General features: G+C 24.8%; 1 protein-coding gene across 1 annotated transcript in view; it reads right to left on the minus strand.

Annotated features, from left to right (window-relative positions):
• LOC117174939 (DNA replication ATP-dependent helicase/nuclease DNA2) overlaps window positions 1-20,377 on the minus strand; it is a 46,015-nt gene extending 25,638 nt beyond the window's left edge. The window contains exons 1-7 of the mRNA XM_033364400.1: window positions 20,215-20,377; window positions 19,123-19,970; window positions 6,435-6,699; window positions 5,910-6,087; window positions 982-1,255; window positions 479-886; window positions 179-409 (exon numbers count right to left, since the gene is read on the minus strand). Of these exons, the coding sequence (XP_033220291.1) occupies window positions 179-409; window positions 479-886; window positions 982-1,255; window positions 5,910-6,087; window positions 6,435-6,699; window positions 19,123-19,970; window positions 20,215-20,268 (2,258 nt within the window). The 5' untranslated portion in view covers window positions 20,269-20,377. The remainder of the gene's footprint in view (window positions 1-178; window positions 410-478; window positions 887-981; window positions 1,256-5,909; window positions 6,088-6,434; window positions 6,700-19,122; window positions 19,971-20,214) is intronic.
• Between the last annotated feature and the right edge of the window lie 2,485 nt (window positions 20,378-22,862).

Below are 22,862 nucleotides of genomic sequence, written 5' to 3' on the forward strand. Positions count from 1 at the left end.
ATCGTAAAGATTTAAACTGATTTTATACTATTTCAAGGGTTATCAAGGAATTTCATAAAATTTAAGTAACTGTAATAGGATTTCCGAGATTTAAAGGGCTTCCTTTTTTCAATTGTAAGATCCGCTGCATCTAAAATTGTGCCAGTCCGCCCCTGTTGATGAATAAAATAAATCTAACCTATCTAAAAGTACACTAATCGAATCGTCTTTAATATCAGCGACATATCCAGTGGAAATGTTAATTCTCTCATTGGTATTTATAACAATGTAATCACCCACATTAATTTCCGAAATAGAAAAAGCGCCGAGTCTATCCTCTTCATTTTTCTTGAAAGTATGAGAATATTGACCTTCCTGTTCTTCGAAGCTGACGAGCTTCAAATTACAAATACAAGAGCCTTTCTTTTCCCTTAAAAAAAATCAGTTAAAAAAAAGAATTCTACATTCAAACGATGTAGAAATTACTCTAACAAAATACCTTTGTCGAGGCTCAAGTGTCCACATGTCTTTCATGGAATTCGCACTGTTAGAATCTTCCTCAATCTGCAATAATTTGACCCACCTCATCACGTAATTAATATGCTCTGGTTTTAAGCGACTCAGGATTTTTTCACTCAGAACTTTCAAAGGATGCGATGAGTCCTTTTGACGAAAATTCTCATCATGGGAAAGATACATGCAGCATAAATTATTAACGGGACATGACGAGCAAGCGTTTCGATGATTAATGGGCTCGGGCAAATCCAACATTAATTCCTTAAAATCCTCGAAATTATCAACGTTTACGTTAGATTTTTTTGCGAGATAATAAGAGAGAGTATTTCTCAACATTAGCAAATCTCTTTGCTCATGGTGACTATTTTTTATTTCCTTCATCACATTTTCCCTAGAAAAGAGGTGTAGATTAAGGAATTATTTCTTGAAATGTAGTTCTATTGAAGAACGAGAATATTCAATCCTTTCTTACTTAATCCCACTTACTTAAGATATAACAAAAGTCCACTATCGACTTGTTGACCTATCAAAGACATCATCATCGTATAAAGAATCACTTGACCCTTATGCTCAGGAGAAAAGGAACTCTTTCCTGTTTTCAACTCCAAGGGCATAATTTTCCGTCTCGAATGTATTTTCACTTCGACAGAAACGTCGATTTTTCCTTTCAGCCCCAATTTCGGGAGCCAGATATTTTCTTCTATGTCTCGAATAGTTTCAATCTGACCCTCAAAATTTTTACTTGTCGACTGATTCTTTCCTAAAATTGATAAAATGACCCTATTTTCTCTTTTCTTAAATCAACAAAAAAATACAGACTTCACAGCCCAAAATGCTCTTAACCCTTAGTTGCACGGTGGGAACATGGGATCCCACCAACTTAACTTCAGATTTTTGCCATTTGATTAATTTTTAACGTATTTAGGTCGGGTTTTTTTGTTCATTACCTAATTTATTAGTTAGAGAGCATAAGAATATAGCTTTTTGACTTAATTGTTTATAATAATTGTTATATAAATAAAAAAAACTCGGGGGTTTTTTGGTTCGCTGATTACGAATATGAAGTCAGAATTTGCAAATACTTAAATTCAAGATGGCGGATTCAAGGTGGAGGTTCCAACATTTTGAAAAAAGAGATATACGTGCTTGCAAATCTGTACTCGGGGTTTTTGGAGACGCTGATTACGAATTTGAAGTTACTCAATTAAAATTAAAATTAGTCGATGAAATTTAGTCTACATTGATACATAAATCTTCGAAATCGTAGATGAGATTCTGAATATTTTGATTTCAATAATGTAGGCTTTTATGAAATTTATTTCCAAATTCTGACTTCAGATTCGTAATCAGCGACCCCAAAAATTTCCAAGTAGAGATTTTCAAGTCAATTCTCTGAACAGAAAAATATGTGCAACAAAGGGTTAAAGTACGGGAAATGGGGGAATTTTTCAAGGAAATAGAGGAATAATAGTAGAATTAATATTTTTTAATGATATTAATGTAGGTACAATATTACGAAGATGGCAAGCAGAAATAGATTAAGTTTTCAACAAAATAATTCAGATTATTTTTCTACAAAAACATGAATTTTCATTAAAATAGTTGAATTGTCGACCCAATAGATTACTTTTTCAGAAAATAGGTGAAATTTCACAAAAATAATGAAATATTTTACAAAATAATAGAATTTTCAACCAGAAGAGATGCATTTTGAACCCATAATACAATAGTAGACTTTTCAATTAAAAAGAAGTGACTTTCAACCACACAAGATGAATTTTCAACAAAAAATCATTTTCAACTAAGAAAGATGGAATTTCAATCGTAAAGATAAAAAAAATCAGCTCTCAGACAAAATGTTGAATAATTCAGTACTAAATAGTTGAACGCTCAAGCAAAAGAAACGAATTTTTATCCAAATAGGTGAATTTTCAACCTAAAAAGATGAATCTTTCAACCACATGAGTACATTTTTAAACATAAAAGATTAAACTTCAACAAAGAATAGTTGGATTTTCAACCAAAAAATATTACTTTTCTACCAAATCTATCAAAAAGGATCAATTTTCATATACAAAAAAAATGAATGTTCTACAAAACAGTTAAATTTCCAAAAAAAATGTAAGACTTTTTAAGAAGATAGTGAAACTTTGAGGAAAATAATTAAAATTTAAACCAAGTATTATAATTTATAACCAAAAGCGATGTAACCAAAGCAGATGAATCACCAAATAGTAGATTTTTAAATTAAAAAGAATAAACTTTCAACCATACAAGATAAATTTTCAACTAAAAAAGATGAATTTTCTAGCAAAATGTGAGTTTTCGATCCAAAAGGACAAATTTTCTATTCAAAAAGCCGAATGTTCAACAAAATAGTTGTATTTTCGACCAAAAAAAATGACTTTAAAAAAGAGAATAGTTTAATTTTCAACCAGGCAATGAAATTTTTTACAGAATAGTAAAAATTTTAACTAAATGAGATGAATTCTACACCCACATGCAATAGCATGCTTTTTAAATAATAAAATTAGGTTTTAACCATACAAGATAATTTAAAACAGAATAATGAATTTTTTCACCAAATAGTAAAATTTGTAAACAAAAGAGATGAATTCTGAACCCACGACATAATAATAGACTTTTCAATTAAAAAGAATAACTTTCAACCATACAAAATAAATTTTCCACCAAAAACGATGAATTTTCTACCAGATTATAAGTTTCCGATCGAAAAGGACGAATTCTCTACTCAAAAAGAGGAATGTTAGAATAGTTGTATTTTCGACCAAAAAAGATGACTTTAAGAAAAAGTTAAATTTTCAACAAAGCAATAAAACATCAAACTTATCTTTCAACCATACAGGAAAAAATACAATAAAATAATTCAATTTTTCATCCAATAGTAAAATTTGTAACCAAAAAAGATGAGTTCTGAACCCAAAATACACTCGTGGGCTTTTCAATAAAAAAAATTAACTTTGAACCATACAAGATGAATTTTCAACAAAACAGTTCATTTTCAACCAAGAAAAGTTAATTTCTAACCCAATCCATAAATTTTCAAAGGAAAAAATTAATACTCAACCAAGCAGTTCGATTTTCAACCTCCGAAGATAAATCTTTGAACCAAATGATCGAATTTTGAAACAAAAAAATACTGAGACTAAACCAAAAATAGTTGCATCGACAACCTTATAGTAGATAGTTTAATTGAAAACCAAGAAAGATGAATTTTTAACCTAAAAATATGAATTTTCAATCCAAAAGGATGAATTTACCATGAAAAACATAAATGATAAACAAAATTGTTCATTTTTCGAACAAATAGATGACATGTTAAGAAAACAATTGAACTTTCAATAAAATAATGAAATTCTACACGAAATAGTAGAATTTTTGTACTAAAATAGATCAATTCTGTACTGAAAATATAATAGTAGACTTTTCAATTAAAAGAATGAATTTTCAACTATACAAGATGATGTTTGAACCAAAAAATATAAATTTTATACCAGAACATGAATTTCCAATCAAGAAAGATGATGTTAGTTTTAATTGAAGTTGAATTTTCAAACAAACAAAAATTAACGCGCTACCAAACAGTTGAATTAAGAACTAAATAGTTACATTTTTGAGCAAAAGAAACGAATTTTCAAATAAAAAGCTGCATTTTTAATATACGAGGATTAATCTTTCAACCAAATCATTCAACGAAATAATTACTTTTCCCCAAAAAGTTGAATTTTTAATCCAAAATGACGAATCTTCTACCCAAAAAGACGAATGTTCATCTAAACAGTTGAATTTTCCACCAATAAAAATGCTTTTTTAACAAAATAGTTGAATATTCAACAAAATAATTATATTTTACACCAATCAGTAAATGCCATAGTAGACTTTTTTTAATCAAATGAATTAATTTTCAACAAGAAAAAAAAAGATATAATCGTAGACTTTTAAAATAAAAAAAATTTTCTATCTAAAAAGACGAATGTTCAACAAAGCAGAAATTTTCACCAAAAGTGATAACTTTTGAACAAAATAATCGAATTTTTAACGAAATGATCAAATTTTCTGATAGAAGAGATTAAACCCAGACGGACATATTTTCACATTTTTTTTCAATCGCTCCACACACTATCAAAACGGTCCTAAAAAAATTGTGAATAGTCATATCTGATGTAAAATTGTCTGAACTTTCGATGTATGTGATCAAAATTTAGAAAAAAAATGTATTTTGACAAAGTTATGGTTGTTTATTTAACAAAAAAAGTGGTTTAAAAAAAAAATGTCTTTCAATATTTTCGGATCGAAAGCATCGGTGCATTTCTACGATTTGTGGGTTTTTTGCGTGCATGAACCCTAACCTACTAAACATTCCGGTTGATTTTTGCAAAAAAACATGGCGGTCCAAATATAGCGGCTTGAATTTAAAAATTGTTATATAAAAATTGTATTTGTTTGAACAACAATTTTATTTCTGTTTCAATGGAAATGTAAACCAGAAGGATTTTCGGGTCGCTGATTACAAATATGATATCAGATTTTCGAAATTCAAGATGGGGGATCCAATATCGCGGCCAAATTATTTAAAATGATTTAATTTTCATTAATATTAAGAAATTAAAAAAAAATTCGCCGCCATATTGGATCCGCCATCTTGAATTTTTTAAATCTGATATTATATTCGTAATCAGCGACCCGAAAAACCTTCTGGTATACATTTTCATGGAAATAGAAATAAAATTATTGTTAAAAAAAAATTTTATACACAAATTTTTCATTTCAAGCCGCCATATTTGGTGGCGCCGTGTTTTTTTTTCTAACTTACCGGTATATTTTGAAGGTTAGGGTCTATGGACGCAAAAAATCCACAAATCGTAGAAATCCACCGATGCTTTCGATCCGAAAATCTTAAAAGAAATTTCTTTTTCAAAACCACGTTTTTGTTAAATAAACAACCACAGCTTTTTCAAAATGCATTTTTGTCTTAATTCTGATCACATAAATTGAAAGCTCAGACAATTTTACATCGGATTTAACTATTCTCAATTTTTTTGGAACCGATTTGATAGTGTATGGAGCGATTGAAAAAAATGTTGAAAATGTGTTCAGCTGTGAGTTATTGGGTTAATTATCGACCTCAAAATTTGAATTTACAAGAAATAGAACGTTTTCATTCACCTAAGATGAATTTTTAACAAAAAATATTATTGTAAACTTTTATTAAAAAGAGTGAACTTTCAACTGAAAAGGCAGTTCTTATTTAAGCTTAAAAATGGAACAAAGGGGGATTTTCTCGCAAACCCAGTTAAAAAAAGAGGCACTTAAAAAAAAGAAACAAGGGAAATAGGAGAAAGAGTGTGAAGCCTGAAATTGGAATAACTTATTAAATTTTTACAAACAAGTACCTTTCATGTAAGTTTGAATGAAATTGTAGATTTGAGGTATATAAGGTTCTACATGAGTACGGCAGTCCTGAATAGACATCCCACATTGATGCATTAAACTTATAGATTCAAAACTTTCAATAATTTCTTCGTAGATTTTCTGAATTTCGGCGAGCGTTTCAATTTTCAGCTCTAGGGTCTGAAAATGGATCGAATTTAAACTCAATGTGACTGCCGTTTTGTATTCTGAGAAAAAGACAAACTAGTTTTTTTAGATACGATTTGGTTAAATCAACAAAATTTTAGTTGATCCAACCATAGAATATGGTAACATAACAAAATATTTGGTTGACTCAACTAAAATTTTGATTGTTTAAAACAAATCTTTTGGTAGATGGAGTATTTGGTTGTCTCAACAAAAACAAAGTTGTTGGGTCAATCAAATTGTTTGTTGCATCAACCAAAATTTGTTTAAACAAACAAATTTTCGTGTATATTTAAGAAAACCGTTCTTTTGGTTCAAGTATTTTTTTAGTATAATATTACCTTCTGCAAAATATTATGAACTAAAAGTCCCGTGGTCAGATATGGACGATCTGATTGAACTTGAGGTAGAGCGTCGATACCACGAAACTTTTCTTGTATTATGCTGCGTCTGTTGCAAAATAATGCACCGACTACTGTAGTTCCGGAAATGAGCAAATCGGGTTGGGTAATTAAAAAGCCGCTACTATTACTTACTATCCATTCGCCATTAATTTTTGTTGCTTGAACCGTAACAACTTGCCCCTTTTCAACTTTAGCATCGCACCTTTGAATGGTAAAAGTGATTTGCTTTTTAATTAACTTAAATCTTTTAACAAAAGATTAGTTTATATAATTTCATGATTTTCTAAAGAAAAATTAATTTATATATTTCTTGGCATTAACGTTTTTATTTGAGTTAATTGTATTCAATGGGTAAACAGAAAGGCAATTTTTTCATAAAAAGTGGAAAAATTATTATCATTTAGAAATAATTGAAAAGTATAACATTTTTCTTAAAAAATTGTTTCTTCTTTAAATTTAAAAATAATTATTTTTACATGTAAGGAAGAAACAATTTTTTAAGAAAAATCTTATAATTTTAAATAAATAATAAATGTTGCGTAAAATTATCTCAGGAATATACTTATATCAAATAAATATTAACAAAAGGTTTCCAAATTTAGAAAAGATTGGTTACAAATTATAAATAAACCACGACTATTTTAGTATAGTTAAAAATCGATCTATCAATATTGATTTTAAATCAAAGATGATCTTAATCACTATTATTGTGCAACATTTTCTAAAATATGTCCAATGCCACTCCATATTAATTTATGAATTTTAATCTTAAATTATAAATTATAAAATATAATAAAATTTTTTTGTATCTCACAGTATCTATTATCTAAAATAAAAGAATAGCAAGGACAATATTTGTGATAATTGATGGAAATTGATATCTTAACTTTAGAATTAATATATAATATTTTTGCATAGATAATAAGACCAATGCATTAGTGTTAAAAAATAAAAAATTTCGACGATAAAAAATAACAGAACCTAATGTTGTTGTAAGTTTATAAGTTTTCTAGTCGAATTAATTTTATTTACAATAATCGATTTTCTGTCAAAACGATTAAATGCCATATCAATATTCAAATGTTGTAAATCCTTTTTTAAAAACACGAGCATAATATAAAATTTCTCAAAATAACATAAAAAAACTCAACATTTTTGCGAAAATTCCGAATTTAATGACTGATTGATAATCTGTATTACCTGAATATTAATGATATTCTGAAAATTTGTATGATTTTTTAAATTAAAAATATTAATTTTTAAAGAAAACACTAACACAACAAAAAAATTTCCAAATTATAAAATTCTTTGAAAATCTAAGGCTTTTTACAAAAGAATACCGATTTCCGGTTTAAAGCAACAAAATAAGCTAAAATTGTAAAAACATGAATCTTCTTTCAAATATTAAAAATATAAATATAAATAGAATAAAAAATACCTATTTCTGTAAATTCAATTTACAGTTAAAAAATTGATTTTCCTCAAAAAAAGAACAACAAATTTTCAACCAAAATAATGAATTTTCAAATAAAATGATAAATCTTCATCTTGAGTAGATGAATTTTTTTAAAAAAAGATACATTTTTAACAAACGAGTTTAACTTGAAGCCAAATAGATTTATTTTGAACCGAAGATATCAATTTTTAAATTAATAAAATGAAATTTCAAACGAGAACATTAATTCTCTACCAAAAAGATGATTTTTCAACCAAATACATGAACTTCATACTAAAAAAGACAAATTTTTAACTAAATAAGGATGGCCGTTTTAATGGAAGAAAAAAACTCCCCGTCATTTCCCGGTTCGCAAATATTTATCACGATCAATAAAATTTAAAAAATCGAACTATATTCTAAACATTTTTCCATTTAAAGTCCAAACTTTTAAAATTGAAGTTTAAAAGCTTTTCAATTCAAAAATTGTGTATTTGAATGTTCAAAATATACACGTACAAAATGGAAGCTACTAACACTTTTCAATTAAACAATGTTAAATGAAATTCAAATAAACTGTAAAATTTAGAACTTTTATAAATTTTAGAGTTCAAAGATTGACATTAAGTTCCAAAAATATAACTCCACGTTAACATGTTTAATACTCTAAATTAAAGAATCAAGCAATGAACTTTAAAAATTTTCAAAATTATATGATTTTAAGTAATTTTAAGCTGGACACATTAAAAATTGAAAAATAATTTGTTTTAACTTAACAGTTTTTGAACTAGAAATTAAATTATTTTGATTTCAAATAGTTTAGCCATCCTTCAAAATCTTAAGAATTTTATTTCAAAATCTTGAGAAATCTATATGTTGTTTTAAATTTTTCCAAATTCAACATAATTTTTGAATTTTTTTTCGGAACTTTTAAATAAATTTTTTAATGAATGGATTTTTTTCTATAACTTTTAAAAAATCCTACAAATTATAAACAAATCCTTAAAATTTGAATTTATAAATAACAATCGAACACTTATCATTTGTAAAAAAATTAGAGTAATTTTAAGATATATCTAGAAGTTTTAAAAATATTCGAATTTAAGATAAAATTTAGATATTTGCAGATTTCCAACGAAAAATTTAGAATTTTTTTTAAAATAGTGAAAGACTTCAAAAGAATTTTTAAAAAATTCTTAAGATTCTTAGGAAAATTGAAAATGATTTTTCACCTTGATAAATTATTGTACCAGAAAGTTTAAGAAGATTTTAAGAGATTTCAAAAATGATCAAAGAAGAACCTGGAAGATTTTAAGGTTTTTTTTTTTAATTTGCAGGATTTTCCAAGAATTGTAGGAAAAATTCGATTAATTTTAAAATATATTTAGAAGTTCTGGAAAAAATGTTAACAGACTTCGTTCAAATTACTTGGAATCATTTCAAATTTTCAATTAATCTTGAATCTTTTCAAAACTTCTAAATATCTCTTAAAATTACTAAAATTTTGTCTTCAAATGTTAAGTATTCAATTTTTATTTAAACATCAAAATTTAAAACTTTCAACTTATAAATTAAACACTTTTCAAATAGAACAATTAAAATTGTAAAGCTGGAAGTTTAAAATCTCTTCGAAATTCCAGAAAATCAAAGCTTTCTATGTAAAACAATTCAGTTTAAAATTGTTGTTTTTTTTTTAAATATTTGGTTTCAATTTACTCGTCTTGAATGAATAGTGAAATATTGCTAAACATTAAAGACTTATTCTTTTTCTATGTTAAGAAATTTCAAAATAAATGGGTTAAAATTTAAATAATTGAAATTCAAACAATATTTTTAATTTAATAAAAACTTTTAATTACGAATATATTATTATGGAGTTATTTCTCAGTTGAAAAAGTAAAACGCACGTTTACATTTTCTAATGGCTAAAAAAATTAATAGAAATAATATATTAATAAATTTATTTATTAAATGGTATATAAAAAATTATATAAAGGAAGACCTGAAACTCTGAATTAAAAATATTTTATTGATAAATCGTGAATATTTTTATTTGAAAATAAAATTATCGGAATAAATGATTTATTAATTTCAATCCTTATCAAGACTTTCGGATTGAAACAGTTACATATCCATTTTTTAAATCATTTATTTACTGCACTTTAATTATTTAAAAAATTGTTAAAATCGTACTTGGGCAGATTTTTCTTCTGCAAATTCGTAAAAACCCGATTTCCCGATCCAGCAGCCACCTTGTTTTTTATAAAAAAAGATTCGATGTTAAAAACTTATAATTTTTAATTTTTTAAGCCTTTAAAAGTGCATTTTAAAATTCTGTAAATTAAAATATATGCTTAAAAATTAAAATGGAAAATTTTCAAAGCGAAATATTGTGGAAATTAAGAATTATTTAAAAAACGGTTGAAATCAAAGTTGGCCAAAATTTGTATTCTAAAAATTAAAAAATTAATTGGGGAACAATCTAATGAATTTTCAAATAGAATAATTAAAATTTCCATCAAAAAAATGAATTTTGAAACAAGAACACTAATTCTCTACCAAAAATATGATTTTTCAACAAAATACATAAACTTCAAACTAGAAAAGCTAAATTTTAAAAATGGAATAGTTGCATTTTCAGATCAAAAAATTAATTGTCCAACAATCTGATAATTTCAACTAGAATAATTGAATTTTTAACTCAAAATATCATTCTTAAAGCGGAGTAGATAAATAAAATAGTCAAATTTTCCACCAGACTTAATATTTCAATTAAAATGATGAATTTTTAACAAAGAAAATGAATTTTCGTCAAAATCATTCTCCGAACAAAATTAAGGGTTGATATTTCAACCCAAAAGGGAAGAATTTTAAAGGAAGAGTGTGCAGTCAAAAGAGGAAATAAATTTTAATCATTCTGCTGAACTTTCAAGCAAAAATCTGAATTTTTCACAAAGAAGATTAATTATCCACAAAAGAAATGAATTTTCAACTATAAAAAAATTCAACGAAAAAACAAGCGAATTTCCAGCAAAATAGATGCACCTAAAGTTAGGAACGTTTAATGAACGAGATATTATTACCAAATTTTATTTTATCCATAAATATTGTTCCAAATAAAATAAAAAAAAGGTATTTATAAGTAGGTACTAGAAGTTCAGAACGTTCAAATGAACGAAACATTTATTCCCACTTTTTTTATCAAATGTAATATTTTATTTCCTATATAATTTGAATCAATATTTCAGCGCTATTTCTACATTACAAAGTCATCAGTAAAAATTTCGTTCATTTGAACATTCGAAATTTCAAGCATATATTATAGGTTTTTTAATAAGAATCTACTATTCCCAATATCAGACATCACAGTAGCTGTTGTTGTCAAAAATGGTAACATTTTTTCTAAAATAGGTGACAAATTGGTGATAAACAAATGTTAAATAAGACAATTAAACAAGTTCTAATTTTTTGTAAACCGAGAGATGCCCAGAAGTTTTTTTCTTTGATTAAAACGACCACCCTGAAAATGCAGTATTTACATTTTCAGTGAGAACGAATTTTCAGTAAAACAAAAATAAAAACTATTTGTTTACAAAAACATTTAATTGTTTACAACATAGTTAAATCCGTTACTAAATTGTTGAATTTTCAAACAAAAGAGATGAAAAGTCTGCATTTTTAAACCATAAAAGTTCAATTTTTAACCAAAAAATTAAGCAGATGAATTTCTACTGAGAAAAATTAACTTTCAATTAAAACAACGATAAAAACGAATTTTCTACAAAAAGTTGAATTTTATACCAAATTTTTTAATTTTCAACAAAATAGTTTAATCATCAACCAAAAAAGATAATTCTGCAACTAAGAAGTTGCATTTTTTACCAAAAAGAGATGAAATTTCTACAAATTCTATTATTTAGTTAAAGATTTAACTATTTTATTGAAAATTAAAGTCTTTGTTAAAAATTAATCGTTTTTGGACAAAAAAATATATTGTTTGGCAGAAAATTCATTTTTATTATTGAAAATTCATATTTTTTGAATGAAAATTAATTATTTTTAATTGAAAAGTCTATTATTGTATTTTTGTTTAATAAACAATCTCTTTTACTTAAAAAACATACTTTTTGTGAAAATTCAACGATTTTGTCGAAAAAGCCATCGTTTTGTTGTTGTAGAAAATTCATATTTTTTTCTTAAAAATTTATTTTTTGGTAGAAATTTTTTTTTTAGTTGTTGAAAACTCACCTTTTATATTTGAAAGTTAATCATTTTTATTGAAAAGTCTACTATTATATTTTTTGGGTTTAGTTCGAAATTCTACAAATTGTTTGAAAGTTTATTGATTTTTTTGAAAATTGAACTAGCTTCTTAAAAAGTTACCTTTTTTTGTTTAAAATTAATCTCTTGGTTCAAAAAATCTGTTTCGATTGATGGTTAGTTCTTTTTATCAAAAACAAAACAAAAGTATTATATTTCTTTTTCAGAATTAATCTGAACTCAACTTGTACATGTTTGGTTCCAAATTTAATTTCTTGATGAAAATTAAAATATTTGGTTCAAAAATCCAGTATTTTATTGAAAATTTGAATTTAATGGGAGAAAATTAACTCTTCATTATTTTAGTTAAAAATTCATTTAAAAATTAAAATTATTGGTTGAAAATTAATGTACTTTGTTAAAAATCTATCTATGTTGGTAGAAAATTTATCCTATTGGTTAAAATTAATCTTTTTGGTTGAAAATGATTTTTTTTTTCTATTTAGAATTAATTTTTTTTAATGAAAATGTAACTGTTCGATTTTTTGTCGAAAATTGACCTTTTTCGATAGAAATTTAATCTTCTTGGTTGAAAACTATATTATTTCGTTGAAAATTTACCTGTTTTAGGTGAAAATTCAACTATTTGTTGAAAATCGTTTTTTTTGTTTGTTAGATGAGCACTATTGTTAATAGAAACTTTATCTTTTTGGTTAAAAATTAATTTCTTTAGTTGAAAATTTGCATATTTTGTTAAAAATTTCTTTCATTTGTGGTTAGAAATTTATTTTATTAACTGAAAATTGAACTATTTTATTTTTGGTCGAAAAGGTACCTTTTTAGTTAAAACTTAAATTTTTTTAGTTAAAGACATCATTTTAGTTAAAAATTCACTTTAAATGTTACACTTTTTTTTTGAAAATTGACCTACTTCAATATAAAAATTGATTTTTTTAACTGAAGATGAAACTATTCCTTTTTTTCTTAAAGATCTATATTTTTTGTTGAAAATTAATTAGTTTTGCTAAAAACTCGTTTTTTTTTTAAATTTCCGTCTCTAAATTCAAGTTGAACTATCCTATTTTTTGTTTGAAAATTTATCTTTTTTAGTGGAAAATACTACGTTTGGATTTAAAATTGAATTATTTTGTTGAGAATTCGTGATTTCCTGTTGATAGAAAATTCATCATTGCGATTAAAAATTAATTTCTTTAGTTGAAAATTCGTTTCTTTCTCGTTAAAAATTGATTTTTTAACTCAAGATGTAACTATTCCATTTTTAATTGTTAATTTATATTTTCAGTTGAAAATTACTTAATTTTGCTGATTGAAAAATAACATTTTTTAGATGAAAAAAAAATATTTTTTTGAAAATTGTTTTTTTTTTTAAATTTATTTTTCTAGAATTTTAACTGTTATAGTTTTGTTTGAAAATTGATAACAATTTAATTGAAAATTAATTTCAGTGTTGCAATTTTTTTACTTTAAAACACAAGTAAAAAGTATTTAAAATATATATTTAGAAGCGAAATTTCTTTGCTGAAAATTAATTCCTAACTGGTTGAAAATTAATTTTCAACCAAACATTTCACTTTTCCATTTTTAGTTAAAAATTGATCTTTTCCAAATGAAAATTCATGTATTTCGTTAAAAATAAATATCTTTGTTTAAAACTTCAACTATTTTGTTAATCATCATAGTTGAAAAATAATTTCTTGGTTAAAGATGTAACCATTTCGTTGAAAAATCAACTATTTCATTAAAAAATTTCGTTTTTTACGGCTAAAAATTAATTTGTTCACTTTAAATATGACTATTCCACATTGCATTGAAAATTTATCTTTTTTAGTTAAAAATTCATCTACTTTGTTAAAAATTCGTATTTTTTGTAAAAATTTAATTTTCTTCATTGAAAATTAATTTTGTTGGTTTTCTTTCTTTGGTTACAAATTTAACTTTCGTTTCTACTGCTAAAAATTAATTTTTAAAACTCTAAAGAAACTATTCCATTTTAAACTAAAAACTGATCCTTATTATTTGAAAATTCATCTACTTGGTTAAAAGACCGTCATTTTTGGTAACAAATTAATCCTCTTCATTGAAATTTCATTTTTTTTCTTAAAGATTCCACATATTTGTTGATAATTTTGGTTAAAAATTAATTTTTTATTGAAGATTCATCATCATAGTTGCAAATTCATACTTTTTCAGTTGTTGCAAATTTAACTTCTTCAGTTGAAAATTCAACTATTTGATTCAAATTCGTTTTACGGCTAAAAGTTCATTTTTAAACTGTAAATATAACAACTATTCCGTTTTGGATTCAGAATTTATCCTTTTTAGTTAAAAATTAATTTTGTTTTGTTTGTTAAAGATTTTTCATTATAGTTAATAACTCATGTATTGTGTTGGAAATTAATTTTTTAATTGAAGAGTCATATCAATTTCTTCTGTAAAAAATTTAACCACTTTGTTGAAAGATCAACTATTTCCTTCAAAACTTTCGTTTTTTACGCCTAAAAATTATTTTTTGCAGTTGACAATTGATCTAATTTTTTTTGAATTCGTCATTTTTTGTAGAAAATTAATCTTTTTCGTTGAAAGTTAATTTTTTGTTGTTAAATATTCCTAATTATAGTTTATACTTCATTATTTTGTTAAAAATTAATTTTTTATTATATTTACCATAATAGTTGCCAATTCATTTCTTTGGTTAAAAATATAACCATTTTGTTAAAGATCCTTTTTTTGTTGTTAAAAATTTAACTTTTATTGTTTAAGATTCGACTACTTCATTAAAAAATTTCGTTAACTTTTTTGTAGAGAATTTAACTATTCTATTTTTTGTTAAGAATTTATTTCTTTGGTTGAAAAAAATATATATTTAGTCCAAAATTCGTTTTTCTTTGTTGAAAGAAAAATCATCTTTTTTGGGTTGAATCTTTCACTATTGTGATTCAAAATTAATTTCTTTAGTAGAAAATTTATTTTTGTTAGTTGCAAATTAATTGTTTTTAACTGAAGATGTAATTATTCCACTTTTTGTAAATATATCTTTTTTAGGTAGAAATTTATACAAAAAGATTAATTTTCTACCAAAAAGACGATTCTGGGTACAATACATTAGTTCTCAATCAAAAACGGTTGAATTTTCAACAGAAAAATATACATTTTTAAACAAGTAGCTAAATTTTAAACTATAAAAAAAACAGTTTTCAACCCAAAAAGAAATAGTTCAAATTTCAGATAAAAAATTTAATTTCCATAAAAAATAACAGATTTATTTTTAAAGAAAATTTAATTGAACTTTTAACCAAGTAGTTTCATTTTCAACCAAAGAGATGAATTGAATACTCAATGATCAATATTTAATTGCAATTACTGAATTTATAAGCAATAAAAATAATTTTTCAAACAAGACGATCAATTTTCACACAGGAAGGTTAATTTTCTACCGAGAAAGACGATTTTTCAAAAAAATATATTAATTTTTAGAAAAAAAGGTGAAATTCTTAATTTAAAAACACCAATTTGCAATGAGAAAGTTAAATTTTTAACCAAACAAATGAATTTCCAATTAAAATAATTCATCTGGAATAGATGAATCTTAAACAAAGAGATGAATTTTTGGGAAAAGAGTTCAATTTTGAACTACGTGATTTTATTTCCAACCAAAAATATTAATTTCCTACTACAAAGACGATTTTTCAAGAAAATACATGAATTTTCAACAAAATATTTGCATTATCAAATACAAAAAGACTAATTTTCAACTAAATAGTTGAATTTTAAACTAAAAAAGAGAATTTTTTAATCAAAAATGGAATGGAAGATTCATTTTTACCAAAGAAGACGAATTTGATAGAAAATACATGAATTTTAAATTAAAAAGATAAATTGTGAAGGAATATTTGAATAGTTATATTTTCAGTTAAAAAATTTAGTTTTAACCAAAGCGACGAATTTTCAACTAAAATATTGAGTTTTTAACTAGAATCATCAAATGTTTAACCAAAAGATTAATTTTGAACATACAAGACTAGTTTCTGCCAAAAAAATCAGAATTTTCAACTAAAAAGGATAATTTTTCAACTAAGAATTGAATAGTTATATTTTCAGTAAAAAATAGATTTTTCAAAAATAAAATCTAACGAAATAGTTAAATTCTCAGTAAAAAATGCCTTTTCAGCTAACGACAAAAGGCATTTTCAACAAAATAGCTTATTTCTTCAACCAATGAGTTTTCATCTAAAACCAAACAATGTTTAACCAAAAACAGAATAGTTGATGTTTCAGTTATTTTTGTTCAGTTCCCTAATTTAAAAAAAAAAATAAACTAGTTGGATCAAAATTATTATTTTTTTTTCTTTGAAGATTCATCATTTTAGTTAAAAATTCATTTCTGTGTTTGAATTTTTTTACTTGAAAACAAAAATAGAAATTGTTTCAACTATATGTAGAACCGAAATTTGTTTGCATTAACATTATTAATCTTCTAGGAGTATGGTTGGTTTTATACCTAAAAAGATTTTAGAAATAGGGCTATTGTAGCAATCCTGAATAAGGCACTGTTTAATGCCAATGTTTTTTTTATCAATTTAAATTATTTTATCATTTAAATTTAACTGCCTTTCCAATTTGAAGCGATTCGTTTTCACGCGAAGTTTAAATAATTTAATTATAATTAGTAAAGATAGAAAATACGATTGTAAAACAATACGAATTTTCAATAACAAAAAAAAAACAGAATTTTTAAACAAAAATGTTGAATATTTAATAAAAAATGGAGTAGATGAATATTCATTAAGAAGAAACTTTCAATAAAAACAAAAACGAATTTTCTACAAAACAGTTTAATTTTATACCAATTTGTTGAATTTTTAAGCCGAAAAGCATAAATCTTTATAAAAACAATGTAATTTTAAAAACCAGAACATGAAATAACAAAAAAAAAATTAATTTGCCATTAATCAGTTGAATTTTTTAACAAAATATTTGAATTTGCAGTTTAAAAAAACTTTTTACAGCAAAAAGAGTTTTTAATTAAATTTTTTATCGAAAAAAAAAACGAAAGTAATCGTTTCTGGACAAAAAAATTAGACTGTTTGGTAGAAAATTCATTTTATTTATTGGAAACTCATATTTTTTTCTTAAAAATTTATCTTTTGGTAGAAAATTTTTTTTTTTAGTTGTTGAAAACTCACCTTTTATATTTGAAAGTTAATCATTTTTATTGAAAAGTCTACTATTATATTTTTTGTGTTTAGTTCAAAATTCTACAAATCGTTTGAAACTTTATTTATTTTATTGAAAATTGAACTAGGTTCTTAAAAATTCATCGTTTTTTGTTTAAAATTAACCTCTTAGTTAAAAAAATTATTTCGATTGATGGTTAGTTCTTTTTATCTAAAACAAAACAAAAATGAAAAAATAGAAAAAGTACTATATTTCTTTTTGAGAATTAATCTGAATTCAACTGCTTTGTTAAAAAGTCATATTTTTTCGAAAATTGATACTTTTTGAATTTAAAATTCTCTTTTACTTAAAAAATCGTCTTTTTGGGTGGAATATTCAATTATTTGCTAAAAAAATATAACCTTTTGGCTAAAAATTCATCTGTTGGTTAAAAATTCTACTATTTGGTTGAAAATTCAACTGCTTTGTTTAAAAGTCATCTTCTTTGGTTAAAAATTGATCCTTTTTGATTGAAAGCTAATTATTTTTATTTGAAAAAAAATTTTATTTTACAATTAATCTAAATTGAACTATTTTCTTAAAAAGTAATATTTTTTTATCAAAATTTCAACTGATTTTTTAAACACTTGTATTTTTCGGGTAGAAAATGAATCCTTTTGGTGCAGAAATTCTCACAAGAAGAAATTCAACACTTTTCATTTTTAAAAGTGATTTCAAGAGAATATTTAAAAAGTTTATCCAAGATTTAAACAAAATTTTCAAAAAAGATTCTAGAAGATTTTAAACAAACTTTTTAAAATTTGCATGATAATTTTTAATCTTTTTAAAACTCCTAAATATCTCTTAAAATTACTCAAATTTTTTTCTAAAAATGTTCATTTGTAAATTATACATCAAAATTTACAAATTTCACTTACAAATTAAGCATTTTCCAAATACAACAATTAAAATTGTATCGTTCAAAGTTTAAAGGCTCTTCGAAATTTGCACGATTTCAGGTTTTCTATGTCAAACAATTCAGTTAAAGATTCTTTACTTTTAAATATTTGGTTTCAATTTACTTGATTTAAATAAAAATTCAAATATTTCAAAATATTCAATAATTACTCTTTTTATTAATGAAAATTTTTAATTGAATGCGTTAAAAATTGAATATTTTAGACTAAACAATATTTATAATTTAATAAAAGCCTTTAATGTTGAAAATTTTGGATAAGAAACATTTTTATTTCATAAATGAATAATTTCTTAAAATTTATCTGTACTTTAAGTAATAAAAAGTGAACAAAAACGATTGGACAAAACGCTTTTAAACCTGAAAGTTTATGAAATATTTTCAACTTAAAAATAACTTAATTAAAGTATTTTATTTTTTATTTGTTCAAGTCTTTAAGAAAGTATTTAAAAATTCTTTAAATTAAAAATGTAAGCTTAGAAATACAAATTCTAAATGGAAAATTTTGAATGACGCATCGTAAGCTAAATAATATCATAACTGAAAAACATAATAATTCCACTAATTATTAAAAAACTGTTGAAATCGAACGTGGACAGATTTTTTCTACAAATTTGTGAAATTCCCGGTTAAAAAAAAATTCACTCTCATTTCCTGGTTTTTCTCCATCTAAAAAAATTCCCGGTTCAGCGGCCACCCTGCTATTAAATTACATAAAGGTCGAGCATATTCCTTCATTTTTATAGATTATAATAAAAGAAATTTTTGTTTTAACTTACCAATAATCGCAACACTTAACAGAAGCTTTTTTCTCAGAATTTGAATCCTTCAAAGCCAAAATAAAATCTCTCGCACTTCTCACCACATCCAAAACATCACACCGTTTAAGCACAGAAAGATCGAGTTTACTTTCTGTAATTTCGTCCCAATTGTCATCCAAAAGCTGGTCAAATTCATCTCCAAAATCGGACAAGCAAAAGTCCTCTGAATTAACATCTACTTCTATTTTTTTATCACTGACGTTGGAAATCTTAACATCTAAACTGTTCTCCTTGTTTAATCCTTTCGAAATGCACTTTAACTTTCCCATTTCATTTACGTTATTCTCCAAAGATGAAAATTCGGAAGCTACTGCTGAGTCTTCGTCACTGACGACATTTTCTTTTAATACACTTTTAGAAACTAAGTCAGAATCCAAGAATGAGGAATTTACGTGAGAATCTTTCGGCGATTTGTTAGATTTTTCTAAAGGAGATACTTGAGTTAGAATGTTATTCGAAAAACTACGTGAAATTTTGGAATCATTTGGTGTGCCAAGCCCGGAAGTTTTGTCTATTTTTCTTTTTTTCGAGTAACTTTTCGACTTTTCTTTATCTTTCGCATATTTCGAAACTTTTGGTGGAGTTTTAGAAGTAATTGCACTGTGAGATTCGATTTTTCTGAGCTTTAAGTTGTGCTCCAAGGATCCGTTTTCCTCAGACTCCAAAATTTTTCGCTTATTATTGGAATCGGTCTTTTGATTTAAATCCGTCACGTGCGTTCGATTCGTGTTGGAGGTCGATTCTGGGGACTTTTTCGTGAAGAAGGATGATATTTTTTTACTCGAAGAAACATCTTTGGCTATTGCCTGGAACATGTCAAAAATATACAATTTTTAAAACAGGGTTGGAGTAAAAGGATGAGTTAAAAGTAACTGAAACTTCTTCGCGACACGGATATCGAAATGAAATGTCCTTGTATGATTCTTGACACTGAAATATTCGATAAGAGGATTACTCACATTAGAAAATCAAAATATTGACATTAAGGAAAATAAAAGAGATTTGATTGGAAGGTTATTAATTTCTCTTCGAATAATCAAAAAGGCGAACCTTTTTCCTGGACGTTTCAGGTTTTTTCACGACTTTCGCTGCTGCTTTTTTCATTTTGGAGTCTTACGTTATCGATTGGACATTCATGTCCACCACGAAGATGCCTTTTAAGTTTTTGCAAATCGAGAACGTCGACACCTATCCATTTTTGTTCCTTTTCCCGCCAACATTGTGTGAATTTGATGTAAACAAATCACGTCTAATTTTGAGGTTATGTTGTTAATATTAAGAATTTCGCGCATGCGTAACATGTGAGCCGGGCGCATGCGTCAGATAATTGTGCGAAGTTTTGAAATTGCACGAAGTAAAATAAGGAGACCCCACTCCCATGCTGCTAGAGTTCTTAGCCGGTTATATTACTTTGAGAACGGTAACGAGAATGAGAATATTACCGAGAATATAACCGAGAAATAAATTCTCTGAGAATTTATGAGAACCTAAGAATTTATTTTAATTAATAGAAAATTGCATTTTTTCGTTAACTTTTCGGTTGAAAATTCAACTCTTTTATTTATGAAAATGCAACTGTTTTGTTAGAAATTAAGATATTATACTACTTTTTTGAAAACTGAACTATTTCGCAGAAAATTAAATTTTTGTTTAAAATTTATATTTTGGTGTTGAAAAGTAAACTGAAAAATTTTCTGAATGAAAGTTTCACTTGCAAAAATTTTTTTTTTACAAATTCATCTGTTTTAGTACAAAATTGATCTTTTTTGGATAAAAATGCAACTAGTTGGTAGAGAATTTAATTATATTGTTAAAAATTCAACTTTTTTGGTTGAAAAAATTCGTCTTTTTGGATTAAAAATTTAATTTTTTTCGTAGAATTTTTTTTTGTTTACAAAAATTCAATTTTTGATGTTACTGAGTCAACTGGAATCTTTTTTGGATGAAAACTCAACTTTTTTTGTAAAAAAAATTCTTTTGCTTCACAATAAATTTCATATTTTTGATAAAAATGAAACTATTTGCTAGAGATGAATTTAAAAAAAAATTAGATTAATTTTCAAACAAAAAGATACATTTTGAAATGCACATTTTTTATCCCAAATGATGAATTTTCAACAGAAATTATGAATCTTCAACTGGAAGAGTAGTTGAATTTTATGCAAAAAGATAAGTTTTCAACTAAAACAATGAATGTTCAACAGAGATAGTTGAATTTTTAACAACAAAAATTAATTTTTACTAGAAAAAGATAAATTGTCAACAAAAACTGAAATAAATACGGTTTAAGTTAAAAAATAAATTTTCAACAAAAAAAACGAATTTTTAAATAAAAAGGACCTTCATTTTATAATCAAAAATTGAATAAATAAATTTTTAGTAAAAAAATACTTGTTCAATCAAAGAGATGAATTTTTACTTGAAATTATGGAATATTCAACTGGAACAGTATTTACATTTTTAGTTCAAAAGAAATTCTTTTGCTTTAAGATAAATTTAATATTTTTCGATAAAAATGCAACTATTTACTAAAGAATTCAACAATTTTGTTAAAAAGTCATCCTTTTTTGTTGAAAAATCGTCGTTTTGGATCGAAAATTCCATTTTTTTCGTAGCAAATTATTTCTTGTTAAAAAATTTATAGTTTGATCGTGAAAACTCGACTAAAATCTTATTCAACAGAAAATTCAAGAACTTTGCTTGATAATTCAACTAATTTGTTTGAAACATTTGGTTGACACGCTTTTTTAAGAAATCACTTTTTTTGTTGTTAAAGATTTCTATTTTAAGTTGAAAAGTTATCTCGTTGATTAAAAGTTTAATTATCTTGCTATAAATCAATTTTTTAAATTTAAAATTCAACTACTTGGGTCAAATTTAAACTACATTGTGACATTTTTGTTATTGAAGGCTTATGTCTGGTTGAAAATTTAACTGTTTAGTGGAAAATACTTTCTTTTTTTGGTTTAGAATTCATTTTTTAAGATTGATATTGTTTAGGTAAAAATTCGCGTTTTTTTGTAAAAAAAAAATATTTTATAGTTTGAAATTTCCTTTTTTTTCGTAAAAATGCATCAGTTTTGTAGAATATTAATTTTTTGTTGAACAGCCACATTTTTTGTTTGAAAAGTGAATTTTTGTAAAGAAAATTTGTCTTCTGGTTTGAAGGTTCAATAATTTAGATAAACTTTTATTTATTTTTGAGCGAAAAATCTTTATATGTTGGAAATACGTCTTTTTCGTTTTAAAATTCTTTTCTTTTGTTGTATAAATTTAATTCTTTTTTTATTTAATTAAAAACTATGACACTTTTTCGTTGGCAATTTGTCTTTTTCGGTTGAATATTCAACTATTATGTTAAAAATTCAATTATTCTGTTAAAGAGTTATCTTTAAAAGAAGAAAAAACTTTTTTTTGCTCTGAATAAATTAATATATTTGAAAATTTTTAATTTGTACATGAATAACTGTAATTCCTGAATATGTCTGAGCTAGAAAATCATTTATATTTAACCGCTGATATAACCTGAACGATAAAAATATTGATAAAAATCATACATTCTTAAATTCCCTAAAGTTCTTTTAAATTCTCCTAAATTCTGTCATATTCTCGGTTGTATAACCTGAACTTAAATTCTCGGGAATTCTCTCATGCTGCCTTTGAAAAATTTGGACACAGAGATTTTGATTTAGTCAGTT

This window comes from Belonocnema kinseyi, chromosome 6 (assembly GCF_010883055.1).
Source record: "Belonocnema kinseyi isolate 2016_QV_RU_SX_M_011 chromosome 6, B_treatae_v1, whole genome shotgun sequence".
Taxonomy (NCBI): domain Eukaryota; kingdom Metazoa; phylum Arthropoda; class Insecta; order Hymenoptera; family Cynipidae; genus Belonocnema; species Belonocnema kinseyi.